The sequence below is a fragment of the Macaca fascicularis genome, chromosome 4 (assembly GCF_037993035.2).
Source record: "Macaca fascicularis isolate 582-1 chromosome 4, T2T-MFA8v1.1".
In the NCBI taxonomy this organism is placed as follows: Eukaryota; Metazoa; Chordata; class Mammalia; order Primates; family Cercopithecidae; genus Macaca; species Macaca fascicularis.
The window spans coordinates 136,482,516-136,494,521 of NC_088378.1; the positions used below are offsets into that span (position 1 = coordinate 136,482,516).

At 51.4% G+C, this 12,006-nt stretch overlaps 2 protein-coding genes across 14 annotated transcripts in view; one reads left to right on the forward strand and one right to left on the reverse strand.

Moving 5' to 3' along the window:
* The window catches only part of SCUBE3 (signal peptide, CUB domain and EGF like domain containing 3), a 39,407-nt gene extending 38,471 nt beyond the window's left edge, over window positions 1-936 (reverse strand). For all 10 annotated transcript variants that reach the window (XR_010586018.2, XR_010586019.2, XM_015449525.3 and 7 more), the window contains exon 1: window positions 391-936. Coding sequence is in view for 8 of the 10 variants with exons in the window: in XM_015449525.3 (XP_015305011.3) it covers window positions 391-475 (85 nt within the window). In the remaining 2 variants the exon portion in view is untranslated. The remainder of the gene's footprint in view (window positions 1-390) is intronic.
* The window catches only part of TCP11 (t-complex 11), a 143,247-nt gene that overhangs the window by 44,042 nt on the left and 87,199 nt on the right, over window positions 1-12,006 (forward strand). The gene's annotated exons all lie outside the window — the stretch shown is intronic.

Below are 12,006 nucleotides of genomic sequence, written 5' to 3' on the forward strand. Positions count from 1 at the left end.
CATTATTCCCTTAGTCTCTCCAGGCCACAGCGTAAGTTTCTGGCAATGTTTGAGAGAAGAGAAAATTCTCTCTCAGATTTTGGAGGACAAGAAGTCTTTCGAAGATGCTGGGGGTGGATGAAGTCGGACGGAATTCTGAGGCGCGTGGTCTCTTCTGCCCACCGCCCCCAGAGCTTCTCACTTCTCTCTGCCGCCCCCAGCTCGTCCGGCTTTTCGCTCGGGGCGCAGTGCCCAGCGGTCGGGCCCCTGGCCGGGGAGTCCGGGTGCACAGAGCCGGGTCCTGACAGCAGCACGCTCCCCAGCACCTGCCCTGCCCCTCGGGAATCACGCCTAGGCCCTGAGGCCCAGCAGCCGGGACAGCCCCCAGGCCGCGCGCCCCTCCTTCCTTACCTTGCGCGGCTTTGCTGTACTGGGCGGCGCGGGCGTGGACCAGCAGGACAAGCAGGCAGAGCCCGGGTACGCGCCCCGAGCCCATGGCAGGAGCTACTGGCGGCCCAGCCGCCGGGGCCGGTCTCGCGGCCAGGGGAGGGCGGAAGCCGGCCGGATCCCAGCGCGCAGGAGGGGGAGGGGAGGGGGCGCCCCGCCGGGGCCAGGCCGGGGGCTGCAGTCGCGGGGCGCGGACCGCGGCGCCCTCGGCGCGAGGCTCCCGATGCTACCGGCTCCTCCTGACCGGACGTCGTGGAGAGCGAGGCGCAGAGTGCGAAGAGGCGAGGGGCGCCCGGGGCGACTGACGGAGGGGAACCCCCGCCCTCTCCAAGCCGGCCTCTGCCAGCGGCGGCGGCGGGGCTGCTCCGTCTAATCCCACCCAATTCCCAGCTTCGCCGGGAGAGAGCTGCAGCCGGAGAGCGCGCAGAGCTCGAGCGAAGGACCTGAGAAAGGGGAGGGGAAACGCAGCGCCAGAAACACGCCCTTTCTGCCTCTCTTTCTTCCTCTCTCGCTCTTTCTCCGTCTCTCAGGCTCTTTTTCTTCGCCTTTCTCCTCCTCCTCCTCTTTCTCCTCCTCTCCTCGCTCCTTTTCGTTTTCTTCCTCCTCCCCCTCCTCCTCCTCCTCCACCACCTCCTTTTTTCGTGCCCTTTTTTCTTTCAAATGGGGCCTCGGCGCGGCGGCCGCTCCCCCTGCGCGCCCGGGCGCGGTGGCCCCCTCCCCAGGCTGCCGGGCCGCTGCCTGCAGGAATTTACAATCCGGCGCTGGGGGAGCGGGCCCGGTCTCCATGGAGACGGCTTCCCCGGGAGCAGAGAGGTCAGGCGCAAACCGTGCACAATCAATGGATCAATGCAAGCTCCGCTCGGCTCCAGACCAAACAGCACCGGGCTCCGACTCGTCCTCGCTCCCCTAGGAAAGAGTCGAGGAGCGACGGTGCGTCCCCGCGCTCACACGCGAGGACGGCCGTGCGGCGCAGGTTTGCACGCACACCTCCACGCGAGACAAAGAGGGAGCGAGGTGTTCGGGAGGCCAGGGCAGACGTGGACACACGGGCACTCGGGCGTGTCCACCGACACAGCCTGACAGGGGACATAGGACCTCGGAACACACCGCCTCCGACACCAGGCCGAGTAACACCCTCTTAACTTTTACACCTACCACACCCCTACTCTCAGGACTCAGTCCCCATTCCTAGATCCGAGTCCACTTTGAGGACCAAAAAGAAAGTAGCCTCCGCCTGCTGAAACTGCCAGCTCCAGGACAGACTCCCTTGCAGTTAGGGCCTTGGAGGTAAGCCCACTGAACCACCCTACCCATAGAGACTTGGACTCATATACAGACACTCTCGTGTGCTCAGCACAGGGGCAAAAGCTACCCAACAGAATCATGTCTATGTGTATAAACACAAAGACATAAAGACAGGTACAAGAGGCTCCTCCAAACCTGCACGCCGCTTCAAGAGGTGGTCCTGACTGGTCCATTCTTAACCCTTCATCCCTCCAATTGAAGGGGAGCAGAGGAAAGAGAAAGGATATTTTTAAAACAGGGGCAAACTGTGCAAAAGGAGCAGTGTCTTCCAAACATGCATGCTGCCTCTTGACTGTTCACCCACTCTGTATCTTCTTTCCTTCCATTGTAAGGGAAAGAGGAAAGACCTCTTGAAAGGTTGTGAGGACTTTCTTGGAGTGTGAGGCTGTGTTCAGAATGAGACCAGGCCAGGTTCAATTTTCTACAGGGAAGACGCTGCTAGGACCCAGACTAGCCTCACAGAGCCCTCAGCGTACCCAGGAGGAAGAGGCAATGACCAAGATCTCCTCAAAAGAGATTCAGTTCTGAGACCCTCAATATTGGCTGCCCACATCAGCTGGGGCAAGGGGAGGGCTTTGTTGGCAGTGGTCCTGTCCGCTGGAGAGAAGAGCTGAGCCCTTCCTTTCCTAGGGATTCAGTGGAAAAGTAGATGGAAACAGACTCAGACTTCTTATCCTGGGATGAAGATTACTTTTGAACAAGTCATATCTCAATGGGCCTCAGTTTCCTCAGAAAACGAGGGTGGTGGATTCACTCAGTGGTGGAAAGGGGGCAGTGCCCCAAGGAAGCCTGGGGGAGGAGGCCTGGAGAACCTTGCATAGCATCAAAGATGACCTTTGGGATGCGAGCACATAGATCATGGGAATGGTGTGGAGGCCACAGAAAGGCTGGGTCAGATGATTGAGGTCCCTCCCAGCCCTGTCACTCTAAAATGCCCTCCCTCCTTCATTCCACTGGCAAAACCCTCCCCTTGCAGCAGTTTTGCCTGCTGCCACCAATTATGTGTAGGGTTGGAGGACAAGTGTAAACTTGCCATCCTTTTTGCCCCAAACAAGAGAATGGTTTCAAAAAAAGAGAAAGAATTGGAGGTTGCCAGATGGTGCCTGTGATCTCCATGGGGGCACAGGGAGAGAGAGCCGAGGAGCCCCCCGCCAGGCTGGGAGGGGAGATGGCACGCTGCCTTGCTTTGCTCTGCCTGTGCCTTCTTTGGACACTAGTGTAGCTCCTCTGGGTCCCTGGGGGGATGGAGGGAGGGCCCCTACATCCTCCTTGAGGTGGGCAAGGAGGATTCTGTAGGGGAATTGTGGGTTATTTTGGGCCTTCAGTTCAGGGTGATTTCCTGGCCCTCTGAGTACGGATATTTCCCTGACTTTCAGGGAGGGAGGCTTAGGTGGGTTCTTCCACCTAAGCCACTATGTCTCTGGAAGATTGGGTTTTTTTGCCCCCTAGTTGCCTTTTATCTCATCCTACCAGTTTTCCTCTGATGATTTCCTCTTTTCCTCTTGGACCAGGTGAGCTCCTCCTCCACATCTGGGCAAAAAAGGCTGTTCCCTGCTCTTCTCTCCTGCTGCCACTCACCCAATCTGATTCCAGAGTACCCTCAGCCCTTCAGAATATTCTATAAGAGGAGAAGCAGGGCTTATATTACCAGGACACTGTGAATTGAGGTGCTGGTCCAATTCACATTGCCTTTTGCCCTGTCCTCTTCTGCAGGGACTCAGTTGGACAGTAGCTCAGGAAGATGACAGGGAAGGAATAACAAGATGGCACTTGCAAGTGGTACTACAAAAGCAGCAGCAGCACGTGCCATATCATAACTAGCAGGGGCAAAATGTCCAGTGGGCTCTGGGCCTCCCACACTCATCTCTAAGGTTGCAGTATGCTTTGGGGCTTCATTTTCCTTCAGGGATGCTTCTGACATTCGTTTCATTCTACTTGCTCCTAAAAATGTCTGGGGAGAGGACTGGCAGGGGTCAGGGATCCCATAGCTGATAGATCTTGGTTCAGGTCCTGTTTAGGGATCCTTCTGCCAGGGCCCACCAGACTCAGGGGTTTCCCCTCCCCTGCAAGGTCTCCTTCCATGAGCTTTGCTTTTTCTTTCTGCTCCTCAGTTTCCTCATATATAAAATTAGTCTAATGACCCTACCTTGATGGGCAGTGCCGTATAGTCTAATGGAGAGTACATACAAGCTAGAAGTAGACTGCCCTGAGATCAATGTTAGGCCCTACCATTTCCCAGCCATCTATTTTTCTTGGAGAGTTATTTCACTTTTCTGAGCCTCACCTTCCTCACCTGGAAGATAGATATGGTTATATGCCCTCAAAGATGTCCGTCCATCAGTGTCTGTGTGGACTCTAAACAAACCTGCAATTCAAATCTCAGCTCTGTTACTTTCTATCTCTATGACTTCAGGCAAATTATCTCAGGAGTTTCAGTTTTCTCATCTGACATAGGGGATAAAAACCTTATAGGTTAATGGTGCTAATTAAATGAGATAATAGGTGGAAAACACCTGGCACTGGCACATAGTAGGCATTCAATAGGTGGAGGCTATTGTTCTTTCCACTACTTCTCAGAAGAACAAAAGCCCAAGTGTTTGGGGCTGGGTGCAGTGGCTCACACCTGCAATTCAAGCACTTTGGGAGGCCAAGGTGGACAGATCATTTGAGGTCAGGAATTTGAGACCAGCCTGACCAACATGGTGAAACCCTGTCTCTACTAAAAATACAAAAATTAGCCAGGTGTGGTGGTGCACACCTGTAATCCCACCCACTTGGGAGGCTGAGGGAGGAGAATCATTTGAACCCGGGAGATGGACGTTGCAGTGAGCAGAGATTGTGCCACTGCTCTGACCTGTGCAACAGAACTCAAAAAAAAAAAAAAAAAAAAAAAAAGCCCCAGTGTTTGATAACAAAGGTATAGTAGTGCCTGGTGGGAAGAAGCAGCCTTGTCCCAGATTAGACTTTGGTGCCACTGGGTGTGAGCACAGTCAACTGGGCTAGATTCTCACCACCCCCAACAGGTTGCTGTCTATCATACATTCCTACTGAGGAGGTTCCAAAAATTCCATGCATTCCAGCACACCGCCCTTGTCAGCCACACTTATACATTATGCAGTTAGAAGAATATTCACTTGCCAGCTAGGTAGCTCTGGAGTCTCTCCATCCCTACTGTCTTGCACCTCCTACTTTACCTTAAGAAGATATAGACACCCTGAAACACAAATTAGAGCTCATAGCTACCATCTACCGAGTGCTTTCTATGTTCCAGGGACTGTACCAGGCACTCCATCACGAGCCTATAAGGTAGGAATTGTTATCCCCATTTTATTGGTGGGAAAACTGAGGGTCAGGTAGATTAACTTGCCCAGGATGACATACTAAGAAAGAACAAAGCCAGGACTTAGGCCCAGGCCTGACTCTGAAGCTTGTATACCTCCTCAGCTGTCCACACTGCCTCCTCTGAATTCACAGAGACTTGATACACTTTTGCCACTCACACTCTAATCATTGGGATCAGGTTGAGGGTCACAGACCAGCACCTTCACATACAGGGCTCTTTACACATATCCTTGCTCTGGACAGTCATTTAGCAATAGAACTGCAGAAGAGTTTAGCCATCACCTGTCTGGTGATGGGAGGTGAAGTGGCTTGCCCAGAGTCATACAATATTTAAGAGACAAAGTGGCTAGGCACAGTGGCTCACGCCTATAATTCCAGCACTTTGGGAGGCCGAGGTGGGCAGATCACCTGAGGTCAGGAGTTCGACACCAGCCTGACCAACATGGAGAAACCCCGTCTCTACTAAAAATACAAAATTAGCCAGGCATAGTGGCGCATGCCTGTAATCCCAGCTACTCGGGAGACTGAGGCAGGAGAATCGCTTGAACCTGGGAGGTTAAGGTTGCAGTGAGCCGAGACTGCGCCATTGCACTCCAGCCTGGGCAATAAGAGTGAAACTCTGTCTAAAAAAAAAAAAAAAAAAAAAAGGACAAAATAGACACATAAACAAAAAATCAGTAATTGACAGATGGAGAGGAAAAGAGAACAGTCAGAACAGCAACAAAAAAATAGAAGAAGGGAGGGAGGGGATCTTACTAGGCTGGTGAATGGGCTGTTTTGTACTCCTTCAGGGTAGCTCAGGAGTCATTTTGCCATGTAGGCAGAGGCTTGGAGGTAACCATCTCTCAAAGTCTGTTTCTCAGCTCTGGGATTCTAGGGGTACCTTGTTCCCAGGTCCTTAGTGTTGGCTTTACAGAAAGGTCCACAGGCAGCCCTGCCAGGACATGGGGCAGAGGTAACCCAATCCAAGCTGCCCCACACCTGTTCCAGCCTCTCCTCTGGACACTTAGGCCACCTTCAGTTTAGCTCTCTTGGCCAAGTCACCCCAGTTTCCTCCCACCCCTCCTCTCTACCCACATCCACTCCTGAGTTACCTTGCCACCTGCTTCCTCTCCACCTGCGCCCAGCTGCTTTCACTAAGGAAACAAAAATCTCTACCCTGCCAACTGGCATTGTCACTGATGTGTGGTTCCAGATCCCTGCACATCACAAGGCAAGTCTCCAACCACCCCAGGCCTGCACCCTAACCCCTTCCACACAGCTGCCCTCCCAAACTTGTTTCCCTCCTGCCAACCCCAGCCCCCATACTTCTCCAATCAGTGTCCTCAATTCCTGTTTCTCCAAAAAGCCAAGAGCCGTCTAACCTGAGCCTCCTATCCCCTGCTCCCTTCTTTCTCCACTGCTGGGAGAGGGGTCCATCCTTTTGGCCAAGACTAATACCATGTACATGTACCAGGATCTCATCCCCTCTTGCCACTTCAGGGAGCTCGCTCTGTCAGTTATCCCCTCTTTTGCCTGAATGTCTCACCTCAGCTCCTCCTGTAAACACAGTAAGATCTGCAGCATCCTATAGAACTTCCCAGCATCCCGCAGGGAAGTTCCACAGACCCTGCTGCCTCTCATCCTTCCAGGCTCCCAACTTCTCTGCCCTAGGTCTCCATGTCACTGCTTCCCTTTCACCCCTGGCCCTAATGCATTCTGTCCCAGGCTCCCTCTGCCACCCCTCCCCCAAAGTTTCCAACAACTTCCACATCTTCATATCCAGGGCTGTTTGCCAGTCCTTATCTAGCCTGACCTCTCTGCCTCATCCAAAACCTCTGAACATTCTTCTTCCCCTTCTTGGAGCGCTTTCTTCTCCTGCATCTACTGCTGGCTGCTTTCCCTCCACTGGCCTCTTAATTGCTAGACAGTTTGGGCTTCTAGCTTGGCTTTTTTCACTTCTCACTCTACATGACCTCCCTAGGGGACTCTGAGGGACAGCAAGGGTGATGGAAAGAACATTGGCTTTGTGGTCAAATAGTCCCAAGTTTAAATCCCAGCCACATCAATGGGTGAGCTTGGGCAAGTTTCTTCACCTCTTTGAGCTTTATCATCCTCATCTGGAAAATAGGGAGGATAAAATTCTGACCTTGCAGGTTGTTGGAGTGTTACTGATGATGACTCATGTGGAAGGTCACTCACAAAATAGGTGGACAGCACGTAGCGGGGCATTATGGCTCCAGGCACCACCAATATGCCAATGACCACCAAATCTATATCCCTAACCCCATTTTTCTCTTAGCTCTAATTCTGTATGTTCAATTTGCAGATCTATAGCTCTAGCTCCCTCCTCTCCTTCCTATCTAGTCCTACATTGCCACCTACTTATAGATACTTCCGATGGTATTTTTCAAGACCTCAAGCTGAACCTGCCCCCAACTGAACTCATGCCTCACAACACTCTCCCTTGACCTGTCCTCTTCCCATGATCTCCATCTTGAGGTTAATGGCTCATAACCTACTCAGTGGCCCCATTTGGATTCCTCAGAGTCCTAAGGACAGTCCTCTTCCCGATCCCTCTTGCTGCTGCCACAGTTCAGGTACTTCCTGTGTCTGCTGTGGGCCACTGCCTGACAGAGCTAAGTTCTAGCTGCCTGGCACAGTGTATGTGGCCTTCTGTGCTAGTCCTGAGCCTTTCTTTTCAATGACATTTCATGGTTGTCTTCTGACTTCACCATCACTACACCCTAGCTACACCATGCCTGGCACACACCATATTCTTGTCAGCTGGAGAACTACTGCACTTTAAAATCTTGTAGTGGCTCATGCCTTTAATCCTAGTGTTTTGGGAGGTTGAGGCAGGAGGATGACTTGAGGCCAGAAGTTCAAGACCAGCCCAGGCAACATAATGAAACCCCGTCTCTACAAAAAATTCAAAAATTAGCTGAAGTGGTGATGTGCACCTGTAGTCCTAGCTACTCAGAGGCTGAGGTAGGAGGACTGCTTGAGCCCAGGAGTTGGAGGCCACAGTGAGCTGTGATCTCACCACTGCTCTCTAGCCTGGGCTACATAATGAGACCCTGTTAAAAATAAAAATAGAAAAGATCCAGCTTCCATGGTACCTTGGTGGGGAAGTCTTTTTACTGCCCCAGCAGACTCGGAGCTCAGTGGTCCTTGAAACCTATCCCAGTGATGGCCCTGGCTATCTGTAATGGTCTGTTTACCTTCCACTAGTTCTATCAAACCTTTGAGGGCAAGACCCATTTGAGTCACCTCTGTATCCCCAGCTCTAAGCATATGCCTGGCAGATAGTTGTGTTCAGAGAATTATTTATTGAATAGCTGAAAGAATGAAGGAAGGGTGAGCTCACGCAAACCCCAGAGGAGAAGTGAAGCATTCCCTGACCTTGTCTCCCTGCCTCCAACCAGTCTGAGGATGCTTCAGGTTTCCTGGAGGACCTAGGGCAGCAGAGGGTGTTGAATGGAAGGGCAGTGAAACCCCCACTGAAGAAAGACCATGGACACAGAGGGGGCCTAGGAGAGGACTCCTGCTAGAGACTTTCAGTGTCTGGAAGACACAGATGCATATCTGGAACCTTCCAAGCCAGAGCTCAGGATATACCCGAAGGTCTGAAGAATTGGGTAATGGCAGCCTAGATAAAGCAGCCAGAGGTAGGAGACTGGGCAAGAAGAAGCCTGAGTGGTCAGAGGTCTGGGGCCAGAGCAGATGAAAGGGGTCTATAGGCAGCTCTCATATGAACTCTGGGAGGCAGGTCCAGGAAGGAGAACCCTAGGTGAGGCCACTTGAAGGTCCCTGGGGGATTCTCTGCCACCTCATCAAAGATCTTTCTGACTGATGCTTAACATGCCATTATTGGAGAATCACTCCTTTGAGCTAAACCTTATGTTTTTTGGCTCCAAATACAAATATTCCTGTGAGAGAGGGTGACGGCCTTTGCCAGTTAAAACTGTAGTTATCAGTTGACACCCTAACAAACATGTTGTGAATATCAGAGGAGGGGCTGTAGGAACACTCATAAGGAACTTCCTAATTTGGTTAAGAGGTGGCTTGCTTTCCCTCCCCCTACCCTATTCTTTATGCCTATCCTCTCTTAGATCCCCACTGGGTTCCCTCCTCAGAGGAAAAGATGGAGAGGTGGAGAAGGACCACTTCATCTACCAATACCACTCCTATGGATATCCCGGATTAAGGAAAGGATAGATGGAAGTATTGGGGCAAAGTTCAAGGTATCCATGAACCAACTTCAAGTAGACCATAAAGCAAATTGTTGTAAAACAAAACTCAGTTACCCAATAGCTTCTATTACATTTTCAGAGAAGAGCTCCCATTGGGCTGAAAATCATTCTAGGAGAAACTGAAAACTTGCAATAAGGAAGGATCGTCGGAATGTTTGCCAGCTATGTGCTTGTGCTGAGTGTTGATATCCTTACAGAATTTTGCCTCCCTTTCACGGCAAGAGGCTCTCTTCGTCATGCCACGTCTCCACTTCCCAGCCAACTTGGCAAAGCTGAGGAACATCACAGTCAGGCTGAGATTCCTTGGTGCCCTGCTCTGGTCCTGCAAAATGTAGTCTGTAGGAAGCTGCAGTATGCTGGAGAAGAACGGGCTCTTCCCTGGGCCCCTGACCCGGACTCAGCGATGTTCCACCTCTTGATCAGCGTAAAGGCTACTGAGGAGGGAGAGGAGCTCATTTTTTCTTTCTTTTTTTTTTGAGACGGAGTTTCGCTCTTGTTGCCCAGGCCGGGGTGCAATGGTGTGATCTCAGCTCACCGCAACCTCCGCCTCCCAGGTTCAAGCGATTCTCCTGCCTCAGCCTCCTGAGTAGCTGGGATTACAGGCACCCGCCACCACGGCCGGCTAATTTTTGTATTTTTAATAGCGATGGGATTTCTTCATGTTGGTCAGGCTGATCTTGAACTCCCGACCTCAGGTGATCCACCTGCCTCGGCCTCCCAAAGTGCTGGGATTACAGCTGTAAACCACCGCACCTAGCCCAAGAGGAACTCATTCTAATCCTTTTCTGTCTTCACCCTCTGTCCCCAGTCCCCGGTCCAATGCTGGGATTGATTGAGAAATTTGGTGGCTTCTCTTTGGTAGATCCAAATTGTAATGCCACCCTTTACCAGTAGGTGCCACCATCTAACATACCATCTTTCAGCCTTGGTGAAGTCCTGAAGCCAGACCTCTGGGAGTCTGTCTACTCAGGGAACCCACTGCCTCCAACAAATTTGCAAATAAAATTATTATATATGAAATAGGCCCACACTGGTGAAGTTAAGATGTGGAATTAATTGTATGTGTATTTCTTTGTAACCACAGACTCAGTGTTTAATGTTTGACATATATTGTGCACTTACTATGTACCAGGGACTTAAAGGATATGGGGATTCAAAGATGACATGGTTTCTCCTTTTACGTTTATAATTTGGTAAGAGAAATTCACATCTAAGTCATTGGAATATAAGGCAGAATGTGGTAAATGTCCAAATATGGAGGTGCCAACATAAAATTCTAATGAGGGCATAAACAGCACAGATTAATTCCAGCTGGAAGCAGGAGGACGACTCAGTGGAGGAGGAAAGGGTTTAAAGCTGACCTCAAAGAATATATAGAATTCTCATACAGGGAGTTGGGTGAAGAGAGTGAGGGCTTTCCAGGTGGCAGGAACAACGTGAGCAAAGACTTAGAGAGGAGAATGTCTTCAGGGAATTAGTAATGTGGCTCAGTTAGAGACAAGTATTTCAGAGAGTGTGGAGGAAGATCTGAAGGGTGGGATGGGGCCAGACAATAAAGAGCCTGTTGCCGTCAGATGCTCAGCGACTGACAGTGTTGCATAGGCTCCAGGAACCCGGCGACTTTACAGCAAAGTAGCAGCATGGCGGGCTCAGCTTCATGAATTAGCTTTAATGTGTGCTGCAGGATTTCTTCAATGTGTTGATTTTTAGTGAATTTATTTCATCATGGATGCAGGAAGAGAACAGAAAGAAAAAAGGGAAAAAAGGACATAAAAAGAAATGGGCTGGGCACGGTGGCTCACGCCTGTAATCCCAGCACTTTGGGAGGCCAAGGTGGGCGGATCACGAGGTCAGGAGATCGAGACCATCCTGGCTAACACGATGAAACCCCGTCTCTACTAAAAATACAAACAATTAGCTGGCTGTGGTGGCGGATGCCTGTAGTCCCAGCTACTCGGGAGGCTGAGGTAGGAGAATGGTGTGAACCCGAGAGGCAGAGCTTGCAGTGAGCCGAGATTGGGCCACTGTACTCCATCCTGGGCGACAGAGCAAGACTCTGTCTAAAAAAAACAAACAAAAAAGAAGTGACAGGGAAGGAAATAATGGACAGAAGGAAAAGAGAGATGGAGAAGGAAGAGAGAGAAAGAGAAGGAGGCAGCCCTGGAGGAGGCAAGGCAGAAACGCCCTCTGGCTTCTTGCCCTGGCCAACCACAGAGGACAATGTGAGGCGAGTTTGGTGATGTGTTTTCTGCTGGCCCTGTTTGTTTTTCGTTTTTCTGGTGTTGGACAGATCTGGGGTGAAGGAAGAGGGGGACAGGGTTGTGGCTGGCATTGATAGTGGTCCTTGGGCTGGGCTCTGGGCTGGTGGGATCCTTTAGTGGGGGCTTATAGGCATTGGAGCTGAACTTTTGAAGTCCCTGGGAGGGGGCCTCTTTGTAGGTGTCCAGAGCCAGGTGACCTTCCTCAAGCCTGGAGATGGTTTGCCCTAAGCTCTTTGTCTCTGTCTTTCCTGACCCTGGCAAGAAAGAATTAGTCCTTGAGGCCTGGGCTCCTTGCCTGTGTAGCCAGGATGTCGTGCTGGGCTGGGGAGCCCATGGGGGTAGCAAGAGCAGCTGCTTCCAGACTGGCGCTGGGGAACGCAGAGAGAGTCCATGAGAGCCAGACTGCTCCCCGGCCCCGATGATGAGTCTGGCTTTCT